We start from the raw sequence: 23,531 nt of genomic DNA, 5'->3' as shown, positions 1-23,531 counted from the left end.
ATACGCTCTACTGGCTGACCTTAATTATCATTCTCGTACTGCAGCTCAAAAAGAACGCTTGAAAGACTTCCTGCTAACTAGCAACACATCATTCATTAACATTCCACAACCCATACGCCCCGAAAGTGGAACCACTCTCGATGTAGTAATACTTTCAAATAACCTTTTGACTTCCTCTACTATTGATGTTCTGCGCACCATTGAAAGTGATCATCTTCCGATTCTACTTACGATACAACAACCTGCTCGCACCCAAACTCTAGTATCTCCACCTCCGAAATACAATTTCCATAAGGCCAACTGGACCAAGTATCAAACTCACATCTCGACCAGACTCGCCGAAACTAATCCCACTTTTACTACTTTTGAATCCATAGACTAATTAGCAGAGACTCTCACAGAAGCAATTAGTGATGGCACCGAACATGCAATACCTAAACATACTTCCCTCCCACTACGGCCTAATTTACCTCAATATGGACTTTCCCTTCTGAATCGCTCCCACACTTACCTTACCGAATACCGAAGAAAAATGAAATGAAATCTTTGAGTTTTACGTCCCACGCTATGCCGGTTAGGCTAAAAGAGACGGTGATGATCAGTAATGAATGAAATTGTGGAATGAAAAAGTGGGAGGAAACGGGAGAACCCCGCGAAAACTCACGCACAAGGCGTTTGTCTACCACAAAGTTCACTTGGCGGGGGCTGGGATCGAACCCGGGACCCCAAGTATCAGAGGTGAACGCTGAGCGTTTACCACTGAGCCACCGCGGCCCTGAGTACCGGAGAACACATATCCACAAGATCCATATGATCCATACCGGACAACACGTACCGGAGAACACATATGATCCATATTTTTTCCATCTCCACAAGCAGTTTCAGAGAATGGTAAAACATTATGTCATAGCCAAAAAATGTCTTACTTGGTGGAATTCCTGTAAAAAAAAAAAAAAAACAGACAGCGCAATCCGACAAAATTTTAGAACCTATTTAAACGCATGACTTTTCAGAAACATGGTCCACAATATCCTCTACTCGTAAATGATACGGCTCCAACTACAGATACCGAGAAGGTAACGGCCTTTGCAACATACATTCTTTGAAACCGTCTTTACCCATCACTCCGATTCAATATTTGTTCATCCTTCTCACCGACATATTGAACCAGAGGCTAATCCAAATCAGCAAACCCTACAAGCACAGTTTGGCGCTCCACTTACTGATGCCGTTGGCCTCCTAGCCCCAATTACACCAAAGGATATCCAGAATGTTCTTCATAAAAGACATAATACCAACTCTATCAGCTACCAGCAACTTTCACAGGCACCACAACATTTCATGAACTACTCGCCCTTCTTTGCACCATCATCCTTTCAACAGGATATTTTCCTAACCTGTGGAAGTTTGCCAAACTCGTAGTCTTTCTAAAACCTCAAAAGGATCCGGTATCAGTTTCCTCATATAGACCGATAAGCCTGACTTCAGTATTTAGCAAAACACTGAAAAGGATTCTAATTTAAAAAAAACTCCATCCTTTTCTGGCACAACATAACATCCTTCCACCTACCTAAGCAGGATTCCGACCATTTTTTGCAACCAGTGACCAGCTTCTCAAACTCTCATCCCTCATTCAGAATCACTTTAATAACCAACTTCCATCTGTGCTTATCTCTTTCGATATAGAGCGTGCCTTCGATACTATCTGGCATGAGGGATTAATATATAAACTCAAACGTATCCTACCACTCCATTATGTCCGCCTGATAGCAAATTTTCTATATCAACGCCGTGCATTCATTCACTTAAACCAAGGACACTCACAAGAATTTTTCTTAAGAGCAGGAGTGCTACAAGAATCGTTCTCTCCGCTTCTATATATCATATACTGTATGTCACCGATATGCCCTCTCCGTCACCTCCAATTCATGCTCTACAGTTTGCCGATGATACTGCCTATCTTGCTCTCGGCTTCTCTGTAAACCGCATTAATATCCACCTACAAACAGCAATAGATACTTTAATCTCCTGGTGCTTACGTTGGAAACTAAAACTGAAAACAATTAAAACACAAATGACGCTCTTTGGTCCAAAGAAACATAAATACTGCCCCTCACGAAATCCTGAACGCCTTCATATTACGGTACTCGGCTCAGCGATCTCCCTTTAAAACAGCGTTAAATATCTTGGGGTCTATTTTGATAAACATCTAACATGGCGCACCCACCTAGCCGCTCTCGAAAAAAACATTCGCCAACGTCTAAATCTATTACAAAACTTGAAAGGCACAACTTGGGGCCTAAGCGCCAAAGTGTTACTATACACATATAAAGTATTTGTCCGCCCAGCTATGACATACGGCAATCTAGCGTGGCTTTCAACACCACCACGTTCCTATGACCGCCTTCAACTTCTCGAGCGCAAGGCATTACAAATCCCAACTCTCTTTCATACCAACCCCCAAATGCTGAACTCTATCAAAATACCACCATGTCCCCTATTTTGGACCATCTATATAACCTCCGAATCCGATATATCACACATCCCATAGCTACATTTCATATTACAATCACAGATCTCTTGGACCAGACACCTGCTCTCCTAGGGGGTGACAGTCCCTCCGTTTCAAGATTGGGGGGACATGTCCCCATCGTCCCCCCGGGATTTGCACCAGTGCCTTTAACAAATCATGCTCAACTGAATATTTGAATCCCAGATTAAGTTATGGATCAAGTTGATAAATAGTGTAAAAGAGTGAGCTTGAAAGTTTATAGAATAAGCATGAGTATTATAATAAATGAACTAAAGATTTCGAAATCTGGTTTTATTTAAGTATTCGAATGCTAAACAAATAACATCGATTACTGTCAGTTGTTGCTTCAACATCTTTCTCCTCATATATAAATTCTTTGTCACCTCAATAATCTCCTTATCTGTATCTTCGATCTGGTGCCTTGTTCACCGGTGACCTGTTAGCCCCCCCGCCCCATGTAACAAAATTTGATTGGAATTGAGCCAGATCGTTTGATCCCGTTTGATCGCCAAAAATTATCGTTTGATCGCCACGCGTAGTGACGTAATAAAAGTAATTGCTTAGGGGGGCTAACAGGTTAAACTCTTAGCCCCCTCAATGAACCAAATTTGATCGAAATTGGGTCAGATCGTTTCATTGTCGTTTGATCGCGTTTGATCGCTAATAATTATCGTCTGAACGTCACCCGTAGTGACGTAATACAAGTATATAGGTAGGGGAGCTAAGATGTTAACATGTTAGCTACACCTTGGAACCAAAATTGATTGGAATTGGCTCAGATTGCTTCATTGCTGTTTGGTTTTGCAGGTCAATTTGTTAGCCCCACTCCTCCCCCCCCCCCATTGAACCAAATTTGATCGGAATTGGGTCAGATCGTTTCATTGTCGTTTGATCGCGAAACATTATCATTTGATTGCCACCTGTAGTGACGTAATACAAGTAATTAGGTAGGGGAGGCTAACAGGTTAACATGTTGGTCCCCCATCGAACCAAATTCGATCGGAATTTGGTCAGATCGTTTCATTATCGTTTGATCGCGTTTGATCGCCAAAAATTGTCGTTTGATCGCCACCCGTAGTGACGTAATACAAGTAATTATTTAGGGGGTTAACCTGTTAGCCCCCCTTCGAACCAAATTTGATCCGAATTGGGTTAGATAATTCCATTGTCGTTTGATCACGTCTCATTGCAAAAAATAATAATAATAATAATAATAATAATAATAATAATAATAATAATAATAATAATAATAATAATAATAATAATAATAATAATTGTTCGCCACCCGTAGTGACGTAATACAACTAATTAGTTAGAAGGGTTAACAGGTTAACCTGTTAACCCCGCATCGAACCAAATTTTATCGGAATTGGGTCAGATTGTTCCATTATCGTTTTTTCGCGTTTGATCGCCACCCGGAGTGACGTAATACAAGTAATTATTTAGGGGGTTAACCTGTTAGCCCCCATTCAACCAAATTTGATCCGAATTGGGTTAGATAGTTTCATTGTCGATTGATCACGTCTTATTGCAAAAAAAATAATTTTTCGCCACCCGTAGTGACGTAATACAAGTAATTAGTTAGGAGGGTAAATAGATTAACCTGTTAGACCCCATCGAACCAAATTTAATCGGAACTGGCTCAGATGGTTTCATTCTCGTATGATCGCGTTTGATCGCCACATATTATCGTTTGATCGCCACCTGTAGTGACGTAATACAAGTATTTAGGTAGTGGAGCTAAGATGTTAACATGTTAGCTCCACCTTGGAACCAAAATTGATTGGAATTGGCTCAGATTGCTTGATTGCTGTTTGGTCGCGTTTGATCGCCCAAAAGTATCGTTTGATCGCCAGCCGTAGTGACGTAATACAATTAGTTAGGGGGCCTAACAGGTTAGTTAGCCCCTCCATCGAACCAAATTTGAACGGAATTGGGTAAGATTGTTTCATTGTCGTTTGATCGCGTTTGATCGCCAAAAATTATCGTTTGATCGCTACCCGAAGTGACGTAATACAAGTAATTAGGTAGGGGCTAACAGGTTAACCTCTTAGCCCGCCCCCATCGGACGAAATTTATTGGAATTGGGTCAGATCGTCTCATTGTCGCTTGATAGCTTTAGATCGCCAAAAATCATCGTTTTATCGCCACACGTAGTGACGTAATTCAAGTTATTAGTTAGAGGGTTAGCAGGTTAACCTATTAGCCTCCCATCGAACCGAATTTAATCGGAATTGGGTCAGATTGTTTCATTGTTGTTTGATCGCGTTTGATCGCCAAAAATTATCGTTTGATCGCCATACTTATTGAATTAATTCAAGTAATAATGTAGGGGAGCTAACAGGTTAACATCTTAGCCCTTAATCAAACCAAATTCGATCGGAATTGGGTCAAATCGTTTCATTGTCGTTTGATCGCGTTTAATCGCCAAAACAAATCGTTTGATTGTCACCCGTACTGATGTAATACTAGCAATTAACTTTGGGGGCAACTGGTTAACCTGTTAGCCCCCCACCGAACCAAATTTGATCGGAATATGATCAGATAGTTTCATTGTTTTTTGATCACGTCTGATTTCCAAAAAAATCGTTTGATGGCCACGCGTAGTGACGTAATACCACTTATTAAGTAGATGGAAAACAGGTTAACCTGTTAGCCCCCTGATCGAACCAAATTTGATCGGAATTGATTCAGATCATTTCACTGTCGTTTGATCGCATTTGATCGCTAACAGCTATCGTTTGATCGCCACCCGCAGTGGCGTAATACAAGAAATTACTTTAAGGGGTTAACATGTTAACCTCTTAGACCCCCTTGAACCAAATTTAATCGGAATTTGGTCAGATCGTTTTATTGTTGTTTATTAGCGTTTCATCGCCAACAATTATCGTTTGATTACCACGCGCAGTGACCTAATACAAGTAATTGCGAGGGGGACAAACAGGTTAACATCTTAGCCCTCCATCGAACGAATTTTGATCGGAATTTGTTCAGATCGTTTCATTGTCGTTAGATAGCAAACAATTATCGTGTGATCCACACCACTAGTAACGTAATACAAGTAATTAGGTCGGGGGTTAACAGGTTAACCTGTTAGCCCCCCATCGAACCAAATTCGATCGGAATTGAGTCAGATCGTTTCATTGTCCTTTCATCGCGTTTGATCGCCAAAAATTATCGTTTGATCGCTACGCATAGTGACGAAATACGAGTAAAAGCTTAGGGGGGCTAACAGGTTAACCTGTTAGCGCCGCATCGAGCCAAATTTGATTGGAATTGGGTCAGATGGTTTCATTGTGGTTTGATCGCATTTGATCGCCAAAAATTACCGTTTGATCGCCACGCGTAGTGACGTAATACAAGTAATTAGGTAGGGGGTTAACAGGTTAACCTGTTAGCTCCGCATCGAAACAAATTTAATCGGAATTGAGTCTGATCGTTTCATTGTCGTTTGATCGCACTTGATCGCCAACAATTATCATTCGATCGCCACGGGGGTAACAGGTTAACCTGTTAGCCCCCCGTCGAACCAAATTTGATCGGAATTGGGTCAGATCATTTCATTGTCGTTTGATCGCCAGCCGTAGTGACGTAATACAAGTAATTAGGTAGGGGGGCTAACAGGTTAACGTAGTGGCGTAACACATGCAATTATGTAGAGTGTTAACCTGTTAGCCTCTATCCAACCAAATTTGATTAAACTACATCTCAATAGGCGTGGCGATCAAACGATAATTCCGGTGACCAAACTCGATCAAATGACAATGAAACGATCTGACCCAATACCGATCAAATTTTGTTCGATTAGGGGCTAACAGATCCACCTGCTAGTCCCCTACGTAAGAACTTGCATTATGTCACTACTCGTGGCGACCAACCGATTTTTTGGTAATCAGACGTGATGAAACAACAATTAAACCATCTGACCCGATTCGGATCAAATTTGGTTCGATGGGAGTGCTAACACGTTAACTTGTTAGTCCTCCTACCCAATTACTTGTGCTACGTCATTACGCGTTGCTATCAAACGATTTTTTTTTTTTTTTGGCAATCAGACGTGATCAAACGACAATAAAACGAGCTCACCAAATTCGGATCAAATCAGGTTCGACAGGGGGCTAACAGGTTAATTCGCCTACGTAGTTAGTTGTATTACCTCAATATGCGTGGTAATCAAACGATAATTTTTGGCGATCAAACAACAATGAAACGATCTGACACAATTCCGATCAAATTTAGTTCTATGGGAGACCTGCTAGCCCCCCCCTACGTAATTATATGTGTTACCCCACTATGTGTAGCGATCAAACGATAATTGTTGGCGATCAAACGACAATGAAACGATCTGACTGAATTCCGACCAAATTTGGTTTGATGGTGGGCTAACAGTTTTACCTGTTAACCCCCTACCTAATTACTTGTATTACGTTACTAGTGGTGTGGATCAAACGATAATTGTTTGCTATCTAACGACAATGAAACGATCTGAACGAATTCCGATTAAAGTTCGTTCGATGTAGGGCTAACAAGTTAACCTGTTCGTCCCCCTCGCAATTACTTGTATTAAAGCATTGCGCATGGTAATCAAACGATAATTGTTGGCGATGAAACGCTAATAAACAACATAAAACGATCTGACCAAATTCCGATTAAATTTGGTTCAATGGGGTCTAAGAGGTTAACATGTTAACCCCTTAAAGTAATTTCTTGTATTACGTCACTACGGGTGGCGGTCAAACGATAACTGTTGGCGATCAAATGCGATCAAACGACAGTGAAACGATCTGAATCAATTCCGATCAAATTTGGTTCGATCAGGGGGCTAACAGGTTAACCTGTTTTCCATCTACTTAATTAGTGGTATTACGTCACTACGCGTGGCCATCAAACGATTTTTTGGAAATCAGATGTGATCAAAAAACAATGAAACTATCTGATCATATTCCGATCAAATTTGGTTCGGTGGGGGGCTAACAGGTTAACCAGTTGCCCCCAAAGTTAATTACTAGTATTACATCAGTACTGGTGACGATCAAACGATTTGTTTTGGCGATTAAACGCGATCAAACGACAATGAAACGATTTGACCCAATTCCGATCGAATTTGGTTTGATTAAGGGCTAAGATGTTAACCTGTTAGCTCCCCTACATTATTAACTAACTAACTAACTAACTCTATGGCCTATGGAACCCGGAGGTTCAGTGCCGCGTTCACAAAAGCTCTCCACTGACTTCTATCCTTAGCTAATTGCATCCAGTTTCTACTTTGTATTCCTATCTCTGCGAGATCCATCTTAATATTGTCCTCCCATCTGCGCCTAGGTCTTCCTAATGGTCGTTTTCCTATGGGTCTACCAGTCAAGACTTTGAAAGCGTTTCTACTTTCTTCCATTCTAGCTACATGACCTGCCCACCTAAGCCTCCTAGACTTGACGACCCTAACAATGTTGGGTAAACCGTATAAACTATGTAGTTCCTCGTTATGAAGCTTCCGCCATTCCCCATTCTCGTTCCTCTTGGGTCCGAATATTCTTCTCAGGATCCTGTTCTCAAATACTTTCAGTCCATGTTCTTCCCTCAGAGTAAGCGACCATGTTTCACAACCATACAGAACAACAGGCATGATTATCGTTTTATATATTTTAAGCTTCAAATTCCTCGACAGAATTCGCGACGACAAGAGATTTTGAACCGAATAGTAACACGAATTCCCTGCTTTTAGTCGACATTTAATTTCTTCGTGAATATGATTTTCGTCTGTTAATATTGATCCTAAATATTTGAAAGTATCCACTTTATCAAAAGTATTATTTAATATTTTAACGCCTCCACAATTTGCCGTATTACGGTCCCGACACACTTCCATGTATTTAGTTTTCTCTGCATTTACTTCTAAACCCATGTCCCTGCAAGCGTTTAATAATATCTCTGCATTTATTTCTACTGTTCTCCTATCATCCCCTATTAAATTTACATCATCAGCATATGCCATAACCTGGTGAATGCCGTTCAACTCTAGGCCCTGGTTGCTATCTTTGATTTTCCTTATGGCGTATTCCAGCACAAAGTTAAATAATAATGGCGACAACGCATCTCCTTGTTTCAGGCCATTTTCGACGTGGAAGCTCGTGGACAAAAATTTTCCTACCCGGACTTTACTTTGGGATTCACTTAAACATATCTTAATTAATCTAATTAGCTTTCTCGGTATTCCAAGTTCTGTAAGAACGTTGTATAATGTTTCTCTCCTAACCGAGTCGTAAGCCTTTCTAAAATCAATAAATAGTTGATGTACCGGGGTATTGTATTCCCACTTCTTTTCGAGTATTTGGCGAATGGTAAATATTTGGTCGATAGTTGATCGATCTCGTCTAAATCCGCACTGATAATCTCCAATAATTTCATCTGCGTATGGGGTCAATCTTGCTAACAGAATATTTGAAAGGATTTTATAGGATGTTGACAGAAGAGAAATGCCTCGATAATTATTACAGTCAGTTTTGTCGCCTTTCTTGTGAATTGGAACAATGATTTTACATTATTATTGAATTAATTCAGTAAGTATGGCGATCAAACGATAATTTTTGGCGATCAAACGCGATCAAACAACAATGAAACAATCTGACCCAATTCCGATTAAATTCGGTTCGATGGGAGGCTAATAGGTTAACCTGCTAACCCCCTAACTAATAACTTGAATTACGTCTCTACGTGTGGCGATAAAACGATGATTTTGGCGATCTAAAGCTATCAAGCGACAATGAAACGATCTGATCCAATTCCAATAAATTTCGTCCGATGGGGACGGGCTAAGAGGTTAACCTGTTATAGATATGCTACATAGACTTGATCCCTAGTCTTCCGTAGCAAGCGCTGCTATCGGCTAAAGGGATTCCACTCGCTTTCTCTCGCTTAGCACCAGCTGAACCCTTATTGGCTCTACGCGTGGGTGTGTGAAGGTGTGAGCGTTAGTTCGCATTTTTGCCACGGCTCAAGACATTTTGGCAGCACAATAGCCCCTACCTAATTACTTGTATTACGTCACTTCGGGTGGCGATCAAACGATAATTTTTGGCGATCAAACGAGATCAAACGACAATGAAACAATCTGACCCAATTCCGATCAAATTTGGTTCCAAGGGGAGCTCCCCTACCTAAATACTCTTATTAGGTCACTACGGGTGACGTTCAGACGATAATTTTTGGCGATCAAACGCGATCAAACGACAATGAAACGATCTTACCCAAATCCGATCAAATTTGGTTCGATGGAGGGGCTAACTAACCTGTTAGGCCCCCTAACTAATTGTATTACGTCACTACGACTGGCGATCAAACGATACTTTTGGGCGATCAAACGCGACCAAACAGCAATCAAGCAATCTGAGCCAATTCCAATCAATTTTGGTTCCAAGGTGGAGCTAACATGTTAACATCTTAGCTCCCCTACATAAATACTTGTATTACGTCACTACAGATGGCGATCAAACGATAATTTTTGGCGATCAAACAAGATCAAACGAGAATGAAACCATCTGAGCCAGTTCCGATTAAATTTGGTTCGATGGGGTATAACAGGCTAATCTAATAACCCCGCTAACTAATTACTTGTATTACGTCACTACGGGTGGCGAACAAATTATTTTTTTTTGCAATAAGACGTGATCAATCGACAATGAAACTATCTAACCCAATTCGGATCAAATTTGGTTGAATGGAGGCTAACAGGTTAACCCCCTAAATAATTACTTGTATTACGTCACTCCGGGTGGCGATCAAACGCGAAAAAACGATAATGGAACAATCTGACCCAATTCCGATAAAATTTGGTTCGATGCAGGGTTAACAGGTTAACCTGTTAACCCTTCTAACTAATTAGTTGTATTACGTCACTAGGGGTGGCAAACAAATTATTATTATTATTATTATTATTATTATTATTTTTGCCACGACAATGGAACTATCTAACCCAATTCGGATCAAATTTGGTTCGAAGGGGGGCTAACAGGTTAACCCCCTAAATAATTACTTGTATTACGTCACTACGGGTGGCGATCAAACGACAATTTTTGGCGATCAAACGCGATCAAACGATAATGAAACGATCTGACCCAATTCCGATCAAATTTGGTTCGATGGGGGACCAACATGTTAACCTGTTAGCCTCCCCTACCTAATTACTTGCATTACGTCACTACGGGTGGCGATCAAATGATAATGTTTCGCGATCAAACGACAATGAAACGATCTGACCCAATTCCGATCAAATTTGGTTTATTGAGGGGGCTAACAAATTGACCTCTTAGCCCACCCTAACAAATTACTTTTATTACGCTACTACGCGTGGTGACTAAACGATAATTATTGGCGATCAAACGCGATCAAACGACAATGAAACGATCTGACCCAATTCCGATCAAATTTGGTTCATTGAGGGGGCTAACAAATTGACCTCTTAGCCCACCCTAACAAATTACTTCTATTACGCTACTACACGTGGTGACTAAACGATAATTATTGGCGATCAAACGCGATCAAACGACAATGAAACGATCTGACCCAATTTCGATCAAATTTGGTTCATTGAGGGGGCTAAGAGTTTAACCTGTTAGCCCCCCCTAAGCAATTACTTTTATTACGTCACTACGCGTGGCGATCAAACGATAATTTTTGGCGATCAAACGGGATCAAACGATCTGGCTCAATTCCAATCAAATTTTGTTACATGGGGCGGGGGGGCTAACAGGTCACCGGTGAACAAGGCACCAGATCGAAGATACAGATAAGGAGATTATTGAGGTGACAAAGAATTTATATATGAGGAGAAAGATGTTGAAGCAACAACTGATAGTAATCGATGTTATTTGTTTAGCATTCGAATACTTAAATAAAACCAGATTTCAAAATCTTTAGTTCATTTATTATAATACTCATGCTTATTCTATAAACTTTCAAGCTCACTCTTTTACACTATTTATCAACTTGATCCATAACTTAATCTGGGATTCAAATATTCAGCTGAGCATGATTTGTTAAAGGCACTGGTGCAAATCCCGGGGGGACGATGGGGACATGTCCCCCCAATCTTGAAACGGAGGGACTGTCCCCCCCCCCAATGATCTGATGTGAAAAGTGCTCTTCAGGATAAGTGTGATGATTTGTGTCCGACTGCCACAAAGGAATTTAAGATAAAATTGATTTCTTTTGGCTTTTCCATTTTTTAAAAAAGAATCGTATTCTGTAGTATTTCAAACTGAACTTCGTGCTGTAGTGCGTTTAGTAGTGTCATCAATATGTATTAATTCCACTTCCGCTAGTTGGGCACAAAATGCAATAAATGCCAGAGAAGGATATACCCCTCTCCTCATGCTGGAGAGTTGTCTCAGCTGTAGGTACGGGCACAAATTCCGGGGAAATGTCCCCTCCACATTGGAACTGGAAACTCTCCCAATAATCCGGTTTGAAAAGTACTTTTTGCAGATAAGTGTGATGATTTGTGTCCGACTGTCACAAAGGAAAGTGAGATGAAATTGGTATCTCTTGGCTTTTTCATTTTCAATGAAAATGAAGGTATGCGACTGTGCGTGACGTAACCTGATGTGAAATCTTATCTCCTCCTCTCGCCTAGGCCCTAGCACACGAAGAGTATATACACTATCCAATGTCAGTAAAACCCATCTTTTCAGTAAATGCGCATTTCATCTATTTGTAGTATCAGCCTAGGCATCTACTCACGCTTCGTGAGCTTACTAACTCTATGTCCTATGGAACCCGAATATTCAATGCCGCGTTCACAAAAGCTCTCCACTGACTTCTATCCTTAGCCAAGTAGATCCAGTTTCTACTTTATATTCCTATTTTGGCGAGATCCATCTTAATATTGTCCTCCCATTTGCGCCTAGGTCTTCCTAATGGCTGTTTTCTGATTGGTCTTCCAGTCAAGACTTTGAAAGCATTTCTACTTTCTTCCATCCTAGCTACATGACCTGCCCACCTAAGCCTCCTAGACTTGATGACCCTAACAATGTTTGGTAATCCGTATAAATTATGTAGTTCTTCGTCGTGAAGTTTCAGCCATTCCCCATTCCCGTTCCTCTTGGGTCCAAATATTCGTCTCAGGATCTTGTTCCCAAATACTTTCAGTCTATGTTCTTCCCTCAGAGTAAGCGACCATGTTTCGCAACCATACAGAACAACAGGCATGATTATCGTTTTATATATTTTAAGCTTCAAATTCCTTGACAGAATTAGCGACGACAAGCGATTTTGAACTGAATAATAACACGAATTTCCTGTTTATAGTCACCATTTAATTTCTTCGTGACTATGATTTTCGTTTGTTAATATTTATCCTAGATATTTGAAAGTATCCACTTTATCAAAAGTATTATTTAATATTTTAACGCATTCATAATTTGCTGTTTTACGGTCCCGACGCACTTCCATGTATTTAGTTTTCTCAGCATATACTTCTAAACCCATGTTCCTGCATAAGACCTCTGCATTTCTTTCTATTGTTCTCCTATCATCCCCTATTAAACTTACTTCATCAGCGTACGCCATAACCTGGTGAACACCGTTCAACTCTAGGCCCTGGTTGCTATCTTTGCTTTTCCTTATAGCGTATTCCAGGATAAAGTTAAATAATAATGGCGACAACGCATCTTGTTTCAGGTCATTCTCGACATGAAAGCTCGTGTACAAAAATTTTCCTGCCCGGACTTTACTTTGGGATTCATTTAAACATGCCTTCATTAATCTAATTAGCTTTTTCGGTATTCCAAATTCTGTAAGAACGTTGTATATACATTCCAACACCACGTAATTGTATATATGGGTTGCATATCTCTCAGGCGTTCGTTCCATGGCCAAATTATAATGAAAAAATGAAATGAAATCTTTGAGTTTTAAGTCCACGTTTATGCCGGTTAGGCTAAAGGAGACGGTGATGATGAGTTATGAATGAAATGGTGGAATAAAGAAAGTGGGAGGAAACGGGAGAACCCCGAGAAAACCCACGCACACGGTGTTTGTCCACCACAAAGTTCACTTGGCGGGGGCTGGGATCGAACCCGAGACCCCAAGCACCAGAGGTGAACGCTCTACCACTGAGCCACCGCGGCCACCGACAAATTATAATGAAAAACGAAGGATAACAATTTCTCCAGACTAAGTTGAATCTTTATTGTTTGAAGTGTTTTGTCCAATGAACACCATATATCACTGAAATTATAATTGTTGTATGTTTAATGTATTAGCTTATTTTAAAATATATAAAACGATAATCATGCTTGTTGTTCTGTATGTTTGCGAAACATGGTCGCTTACTCGGAAGAAAGAACATAGATTGAAAGTATTTGAGAACAAGATCCTGAGACGAACATTCGGACCCAAGAAAAGCGGGAATAGGGAATGGCGGAAACTCCATAACGAGGAACTACATAATTTATACGGTTTACCCAACATTGTTAGGGTCATGAAATCTAGGAGGCTCACGTGGGCAGGTCATGTAGCCAGGATGGAAGAAAGAATGAACGCTTTCAAAATCTTAACAGGGAGACCAGCCGGAAAACGACCATTAGGAAGACCCAGGCGCAGATGGGAAAACAATATTAAGATGGATCTCTCAGAAATAAGAATACAAAGTAGAAACTGGATCCAATTGGCTAAGCATAGAAGTCAGTGGAGAGCTTTTGTGAACGCGGCATTGAACCTCCGGGTTCCATAGACCATAGAGTTAATTAGTGTATGTATTTGCTTATTACGTACTGTATGCAAGAAAAATGAAAACACTGATCATACATGAATTAAAAACTCCAACGGGAGTAGGCTAAAATCTTGCAAACGGTGCGAGATATTGAAAAAGTAATCGAAAAAAGTCTCCCCTTTACTGTATCTCTTGCCGATATTTATCAAGATGTCTTTCATTTGTGTCTGCAAAGGGACATGTACACATGTGATGAATAACAAGGAGATTTATGCTCATATATGAATGATGCGCTGTGTACAGAGCGCAGGCTCAGCTAGTCTACCTATTAAAATGCTACAATAGCAATTAAAAGCGATTTTTAAAACTGTTTTTCATTCCCATCTGACGGTGGGCGGGCCGTAGAAAGTTACGCCTTCTCTTTGGCCAGTGGTTTAGATGAATAATTGATAATTACTGTAGAGGTGATAGGCAGGTTTCAATTATATGTGTAGAGCCTAGAATAAAAATGTCAAATTTGATGCACCAGAGAAAAATACGTTAACCGTAGGCTAAAGTTCGTGGCCTATGTGGTCAGGTCATTATCGATATAGATGTGGAAGGGTTTGGTATATATTGCGCTCCGGGTTGTAGTCAGGTGAATTTGTTGCTCTTTCGTAAATTGCGAGGAGATGGTCCATAGGAGGATATCCAGAACGGAGGAGAGCAGGTGTCTGGTCCAAGAGACCTGTGATTGTAATATGAAATGTAGCTATGTGATGTGTGATATATCGGATTCGGAGGGTATATAGATGGTCCAAAATAGGGGACATGGTGGTATTTTGATAGAGTTCAGCGTTTGGGGGTTGGTATGAAAGAGAGTTGGGATGCGTAACGCCTTGCGCTCGAGAAGTTGAAGGCGGTCATAGGAATGTGGTGGTGTTGAAAGCCACGCTAGATTGCCGTATGTCATAGCTGGGCGGACAAATACTTCATATGTGTATAGTAACACTTTTTCGCTTAGGACCCAAGTTGTGCCTTTCAATGTGAAGGTAGATGAGATGATATTTTCAAACGTATTATAGGGAACGAAAGACTATGTAAGAAAAATGACAACAACGGCGTAGCCTCAGAAACTTTGCGACATCCAAACACCTTATCCTGAAGAGTGCAAAATTACTACACTGTGACATTCAAAAACATAGTTGGACCTGACCAGCAGGGGTGTAGCCACGGGGGGCCCAACGGGGCCAGGCCCCCCAAAATGACTTCCCGCCAGCCCCAAAATGACCAGCTTTAAAGTTTACATATAATTAATAATTTACCGTAAAATGGTACGGAAAAATATTATTTTACCATACCTATCGAAAGACAGTATGGTATCTCTTCCTCACAGCGATCGGAAAGTTATATGGTATACTTTTTTATGATAGCAAATTACACAATTTACTGCGATTTATATTTGACAGTTTGAAGTCAAACATTTTAACAAGGTACTATAAATACTATCATTAAACAATGGTACTAAACAAATTAGTAAGTACATGGTATTTTTTATATTTAACTAGTGTTTAAAAAACATTTTTATCAGATGGAAAATTAGGTGAAAAATAACGTTTTTATTCAGTTTTTCAGTTTGTATTTCATTCGTTCTTTTTAATGCTACTTGGTGTAAAACAGGAAGTAAGATATAGCTGTTAATAAAATAATTATGTTTTTTAGTAACGAATAATAAATAAATATTTTTGTCAGGAAATCTTAAAGAAATTAAGTGTAATTTCAAAGAAAATCAGTCTTATGTATAAAGGTAACAAAGAATATTATATCGCTTTTTGTGTAGCTCTGTGTTCAATTGGCCCTCACACCGTGAGTTGAATTGGAATGAAGATAAAGCGAATGTCAGTTGTTGATATGGTATATCCAATATATTAACTGGCTGTGACAGTTCAGTTACACCGTGAACTTGCGTAAGGACAAAGTGAATATGGGACCTCCACAGAGCGTCATAAAGGCGTGTATACTGTACGAGTTCAAACTAGGGTCAAACGCCGCTGCAGTAGGGCGGAAGATATACCAGACCTTTGGTGAGGGTGTCGTGACTACGTGGATAGTGCAGTGGTAGTTTAACAAGTTTAAGAACGATGACGAAACACTCGAAGACGCATCACGTGCCGGAAGACCAACACATGTGCAAAATGAAGCCCTTCAGGCAGCAATTGAGGTGAAGAGTGGCCAGACATGTGAGGAACTGAAACTACAATTCATGTGAGTGGAGAAAACATTCGGCAGCACCTCCATCAACTTAGGAAGCACTACAAGTTGCGTCGATGAGTCCCACATGATTTGATTCCGGGGCAGAAGGCTACGCGAGCAGACACCTGTGTTTCTTTGCTGTCTCGTCTGAGGAAGGATCCATTTCTGGACAAGGTGTTGACATGTGATGAGAAGTGGGTACTGCACGAACTTCCACGGTGAAGTCATCATTGGTTAGCATTCATGAACCGGTTCCAAAACCAACACTGCACCAGAAGAAAGTCTTTTTGTGTGCTTGGTGGACTTCTCGCTGCATCGTGCATTTGGAACTGCTACCAGATGGTCAGATCATTAATGCAACTATATACTGTCAGCAGTTGAGCAATGTTCAAGAAAAACTCAAAACTCTGGAGCCGGTACTTCCGAATCGTAAAGGGGTTCTCCTGTTACAGGACAACGCTAAGCCCCAAATGGCAAGGATGACCCGGGACACTATTCTACACCTTGGACGGGAAACACTATTGGATCTGCCATACTCCTTGGACATTGCACCGTACGATTATCACCTGTTCTATCCTGTTTCTTGCACAATTACCTTAGAGGACGTCAGTTCAAATCCCAAGTACAGTTGTAAAATGCACTTGATACCTTCTTCGCTTCACAGCCCACGAAGTTCTACTGCGATGGAATCCATGGCATCCCAAAACGTTGACAGAAGGTCGTCGATGCTGATGGGGACTATTTTTTGTCTTCCAGGTAGTCTTAGCCCCAGTTGATATCGATATTCGAAGGTGGTAAGTGAAAAAGCGATATAACTTTCATGGTTACTTTATAGATAGTTTCTGTATAGAAGGGCTTAAATTGAAAAGTTATGCACAAAGGTATAATGATTAGTCCGGGGCAGTAGTTCTTGGTTAAACAAAAAACTACCTGGAATATAATTTCTGGAAAAAAGCAAATAAAATAAAATAAAAAATAAAAATAAATAAAATAATAATAATAATAATTTTTCGGAAGGAAACCAAAATTTTCCGGTTTTTCAGGCCTCAATAACACTAGCTGCAACACTTTTTTTTTTGTTTTGTACATTGTAGCTGGTCCCCCTTCAAAAAGGGCGGGCCCCTCCTACTTAAACCTGCTGGCTACACCCCTGCTCACCAGATGGAAAAACACACAATCAAATTGATCACATTTTAGTAGATAGAAGAAGACAGTTTAGCATAACAACTGCCAGTACATGAGATAACTTCCTTCAGGTTTTGAGCTGCAATTTGTTTCTTACAATAACCATACAAAACAGATATAATTGCTAACATAACTAAGAAGATAAGAGTGATTCCACTACAAGTTTTACTCTCACGAGCATGGACACAAGAATCAAATCAATTTGTGTTATTAATGTGGATTCAGGCGAAATCAATTAACTATTCCTTATATTGTTCTCTGCTCCAATACTCGAAAAGAAATCTGAATACAACACACAGCACATCAATTATTTAAGGTTTTCCGGAATGCCTACGACTCGTTTAGGAGGAAAACAATGTATATACAATATTCCGCTGACCAGATAACGGATATTTCTCAGTGTAGACAATCTGTTCCAGCAGAGTACAAATTCAATTATGGTTGGCAATGAATGACGTTCAGTTTAACGGCTTAAAAAATAGTTTGTTCACAAAACTACGCAATTCATACTCATTATATGATTTTGTTTAGCTTAATAGATCTATCATTAGTATACATGTATGACCTTTAGAGGTTTTCCGTCACACGACAACAATGTTATAGAATTTTATGTATGTATAATATATACATTGCCTTATTACATGATTGCATGATAAACGAAGTTTTGGTTCATGGATAAACTCATCAATACTTACTGTATGAAACGTCAGTACTATTTATACACAGCGATTGTTATAGAATGGAAATGACTGAATTATAGAAGAGTTGCTTGCTTTTATAAATATACTGCTTGTTGCATGTTATATTTGACAAATGTTTAATTTTCTTTTATTAATGAAAATACATAATGGACGGATAAGAAGTCCTCAGAAACACAAGAACATAAATGGAAGACAACATATATTCTCATTAAAATAAATGTATAGGTCATTCTATTCACTAAACTATTGGCTTAATTGACCTTTAATAATAATGATAATAATGATAATAATAATAATAATAATAATAATAATAATAATAATAATAATAATAATAATAATAATAATAATAATAATAATAATAATAATAATAATAATAATAATCACGAATCTGAAATATTTGAGAATAAATCTATAGAACGAAACCACTTAACATGCACATATTATCTTTCGAAATTATAGTATGTGATGTTAGTTAATGGAGATTGAGATCTAATCTTATGACTATGTATTCTAAAGGTTAACGTCTTAGCTATTCGGTTATTTGAAAGGTCAACAACGATAGCTTTGGCGAAGTATGACATAGAAAGAAAATACAATAATCATTAAGCTTTACACTTGCAATAAAATGTTTAATTTGCTTTTCTACGTTGCTGAAGTTTTCTTCTTATGCAAATACACATGCAGCGTACGCCATTTACTATCTTTCTTGAACAACCTATTACAAAGAAGTATGTTGTTTGAGCAAATATTATCAAATGACGATACGAAACTTCTACAAAGAACACAATAAGTGCTATAATTTCACCTAAAATTAGAACACAAAATCCTCCTTGTGTTTGTTCTAAGTTTAATATTTTCCATTCATCACTTCCAACAGCATAAGATTCTCGCTTTCCTCTTATGAGATCTACGATCCACTTTTGTGCCAAACCACTCTCTTTCACTTGAGTAATTATCATATTCATTTCTGCTAGATATGGCGACGATTTAGGAACTATAAATGCAAGATAAAAGTTGCCTAATGACTCAGAAGCTATATGAATTAATCTGGAAGTGGATATCTGAGAATTTACTATGTAACGAAGAGGTTGTTCACCACAATAAAATAAAAAGTCTTGTGTCAACGAGACACTGGTTATTGCGTTGATAAGACTGCCTTTGTAATCTATAAAGTTTGTATATAAACTTCTCAAGTCTTTGTTACTTGAATCTCTGACCAAATATTTCAAGGAACCAACTGTAGTTATCTTGTGTCCGGAATTGAAAATATCCACAAAAGAGTCTAGATCTTTAAAATAACTTGGAATAATTATATAACTGATGAAAGAGCCTTCATAAGCACAACTTACTATTAAGGATAAAAATAACCAACATATAGCGATTATACGTGAACTATTTGTCTTGAATATCTTTGGAATGGATGCACGAAGTAACATAGACAAGTGACGTATGAAAGTTAACGTAATATCATCGGGTTTTTGTTTCTCAGAAGGCAGAAACTGTATCAGGTAAGAAAATAAAACTACAAAGACAATTGATAAGAAAATAGATAGCCAAATTTGCCAATCAAAAGGTAGAATCAAAGCCATCCACATTGGCATAATTCGGGCTTTTGGTACAATGAATACTACATCTTCATTAGACAAAGGTGTAGTGTATGCAATCACATCATATCTATGTTTGTTCACAAACAAAAGATTTAAACTCATATCCACTTTCCCATAGAGCACGTCACTCACTACACCAGTCCACGAACCATTATTCAATTTTTGACCAAAATTAGGAAAAGGATATTTGACTGTTTGTAGTAAAGTGAAATTGAGCTTTTGGGATAGCGTTTGTAGCATTTGACCTGCATAACCCTTGTACTCAATTGAATCATTTTGTACACGAACTACAGAAACATATGGCATCATATTGAATCCTGATACTGTGATTTGATATTTCCATAGGTTACGTAATTTATTTTCATACATTTTAGTCGTATCACTGATTACAATATACTTCTTAGATTCGATCATTGTGCGTTGAAATGGATTGTAAGTAACGTACAAGGGATAATTCTGTGACAATTCTACAGTACATTCTGAATTATTAAACATAAGAACAACATTGACGATCTTTGTTCCCCATAATATTTGAAACAAATTTAAGAATTCTGTTTCATTATATCTTGACTGAAAGATCACAAGAAATTTTGCGTTTGAATTATAATATTCTAATTTACTCAAAGATTTCAGTGATGACTTCAGAGATTCACTGTTTTCTAGAAACAATACAAATGCTTCCGCTTTGCGAATAGGCATTTTCTGGAAGACACTTTTTCGTAAGTTTTTTTCTGATTTTGAAATGTCAAGGTGTATAACAGGCAATCGTCGATTTCGTATTACGTGAGACAAAAAAATATCAAAAATTTCACTTTTACTGTTCGGATCAGATACAACAATAATCAATTGTAGGTGAAGAAAATATTCATCACAGATGTCTGTAATGGAAGATGTAAATTTCTTGTTGATGTAAGAGTTGTATCTATCTCCGTTGGTAGTGACCTTAAAACTCACACCGTGCCATGAAAAAATTGAATGTATTAAAATTATAATGTACCATTTCATCTTGCATAGACCTGCAAAATAAATTAGAGAATAATATTTAAATAGAATAATTAAATGTATAAGAATATAGGAATAGAGAAGAGTATAAGAATAATTAAATAAGTAACATTTGAATAATTAAATACATAATATTTAAGTAACCGAGAGGGAAGAGACATTGCCGAATCAAAGAAATAATTGTACTCTATCAGGAAATTGATCCGGATAATCGGTACTCTACTCTATGGAGACTTTTCAGGTGCCGAAACAGTATACCTACTTTAGAGTATGTATAGAAGGGAAGACTGTGAGCAGAGGTAACGAAATCAATGTACATATAATTGTGGTTTAATTCGTGTCTTTAGGACTTAAGTTTAGAGTTACCCCTCCAGTTTCATACCTACAAAAAGCCAATTAAAACATTAAATATTGTTACGTTAGGTTAGTTTAGGATAAGTTGGATTAGTTTAGGATAGGTTTGGTTAGTTTAAGTTAGGTTGGGTTACATGGTAAGAGTTTAGTTAGACTAGAACACTGACCGGAACCGGTTCTCATACAAGCTTCAATTATCACTTAAATTCAGTAATTCTTGGTTCTTATAAAAATTTAGTAGATTCTCTTAATTATTCTGATATAATTCTGTAGAACTCAATGTGGAAATATCACATTCAACGCATCGATTCGCCATCCTATACAACTACCATACTGGTGAATCATCGAAACCTTCCGCGTCTTGCAAATAGCACCCAATCCTACATATTGTAAAGGAATCAATGTGTCTTTGCTTCGATTCACAAAGACTGTTATTAATAATGCATTGAGTTATGCAGACAATGATGTTGGTGACAGGTTTCTATTAATTTTATTTGTGTTTTGTGGAGTTCCTGTGTAGAGTGCTTGCGTCCTGAACTGTCAACAGCCAACTGATTTTTGTTTTGCTACATCAGCAATTTATGAATGTTATGTATTTATTGTAATAAAGTTACGAGAGACACCTTCCTGTCTCCTCCCAACACCTAAAACCACACCTCCTATGACGTCTGGGACTCGCTTTCGATATCTACGAGAATAGTCGCCGAGCCTGGGGGCCCTCCTTAAATAGCCCCGGTTACTTCCGTCTCGAGGAGTAGCGATATAAATTTGAAGCCGGGAGTAACGGTTCGGAGTGGAAGCTAATCTCGGACTTCTCCTACGAACTGGCGGATGCCCGCGATATCCCGCCAATAGTCCAGGACCAGATCCATAGCAAGATACCAGGAGACCAGAGAGGGACCAACGCGCGCCCGGACGTCATGAAGGTACACCTTCCCTAACCGATAAACCTAACCCTAACCCTGTCTCTCTTCTTTCATAGAATTTCTTCGTTATTAACTCTAATATCCCAATGATCTTTTACTTCAAAGGACAGCCGTCCGAATCCAGTGCCTGTGAACTGAGCTAAATTCCCCACTTCATTTCTTCTGACGGCTTGTGTGTAGGTGGAGTTTCCTTTCATTTTTCCTCCCCCACACACCCTTTATATGGTGGAGATGCTGGGTAACAAGAAAGAGGATGCTGAGTAGAAAGCCACATCTCCACCATATAAAGGGTGTGTGGGGGAGGAAAAATGAAAGGAAACTCCACCTACACACAAGCCGTCAGAAGAACTGAAGTGGGGAATTTAGCTCAGTTCACAGGCACTGGATTCGGACGGCTGTCCTTTGAAGTAAAAGATCATTGGGATATTAGAGTTAATAACGAAGAAATTCTATGAAAGAAGAGAGACAGGGTTAGGGTTAGGTTTATCGGTTAGGGAAGGTGTACCTTCATGACGTCCGGGCGCGCGTTGGTCCCTCTCTGGTCTCCTGGTATCTTGCTATGGATCTGGTCCTGGACTATTGGCGGGATATCGCGGGCATCCGCCAGTTCGTAGGAGAAGTCCGAGATTAGCTTCCACTCCGAACCGTTACTCCCGGCTTCAAATCTATATCGCTACTCCTCGAGACGGAAGTAACCGGGGCTATTTAAGGAGGGCCCCCAGGCTCGGCGACTATTCTCGTAGATATCGAAAGCGAGTCCCAGACGTCATAGGAGGTGTGGTTTTAGGTGTTGGGAGGAGACAGGAAGGTGTCTCTCGTAACTTTATTACAATAAATACATAACATTCATAAATTGCTGATGTAGCAAAACAACAACCAGTTGCCTGTTGACAGTTCAGGACGCAAGCACTCTACACAGAAACTCCACAAAACACAAATAAAATTAATAGAAACCTGTCACCAACATCATTGTCTGCATAACTCAATGCATTATTAATAACAGTCTTTGTGAATCGAAGCAAAGACACATTGATTCCTTTACCATATGTTTTCTCGTATTAAAAATAACTTTACTGCCAAACTTAAACTCCTAAACATCACATAAGAACCCAAAATCATTATTTCTTACCTCATTTCTTCTGTAAATTTTCCAAACTTTTATAAAAAAAATGGAAGGGCAACTCTAAACTTAACTCGTCTTTAGTATTCATAATGAATGCAATTTCAATAATAATTATTATTCTAAACTTCCTGATGCATACAAAATGGTGCTTAACATTTCCC

At 39.0% G+C, this 23,531-nt stretch overlaps 1 protein-coding gene across 1 annotated transcript; it reads right to left on the bottom strand.

Moving 5' to 3' along the window:
• Positions 1–18,834: 18,834 nt before the first annotated feature.
• Positions 18,835–20,968, bottom strand: LOC145686188 (ionotropic receptor 21a-like). Its single transcript, XM_081759219.1, has one exon. The coding sequence runs from the start codon at positions 20,662–20,664 to the stop codon at positions 18,988–18,990; it is 1,677 nt and encodes a 558-aa protein (XP_081615345.1). The 5' UTR covers positions 20,665–20,968; the 3' UTR covers positions 18,835–18,987.
• Between the last annotated feature and the right edge of the window lie 2,563 nt (positions 20,969–23,531).

This window comes from Thermobia domestica, chromosome 5, assembly GCF_964235325.1.
Source record: "Thermobia domestica chromosome 5, izTheDome1.hap1.1, whole genome shotgun sequence".
In the NCBI taxonomy this organism is placed as follows: Eukaryota; Metazoa; Arthropoda; class Insecta; order Zygentoma; family Lepismatidae; genus Thermobia; species Thermobia domestica.
Note: the sequence above shows the minus strand (reverse complement) of the source record. Positions and strands in the feature narration are given on the sequence as shown.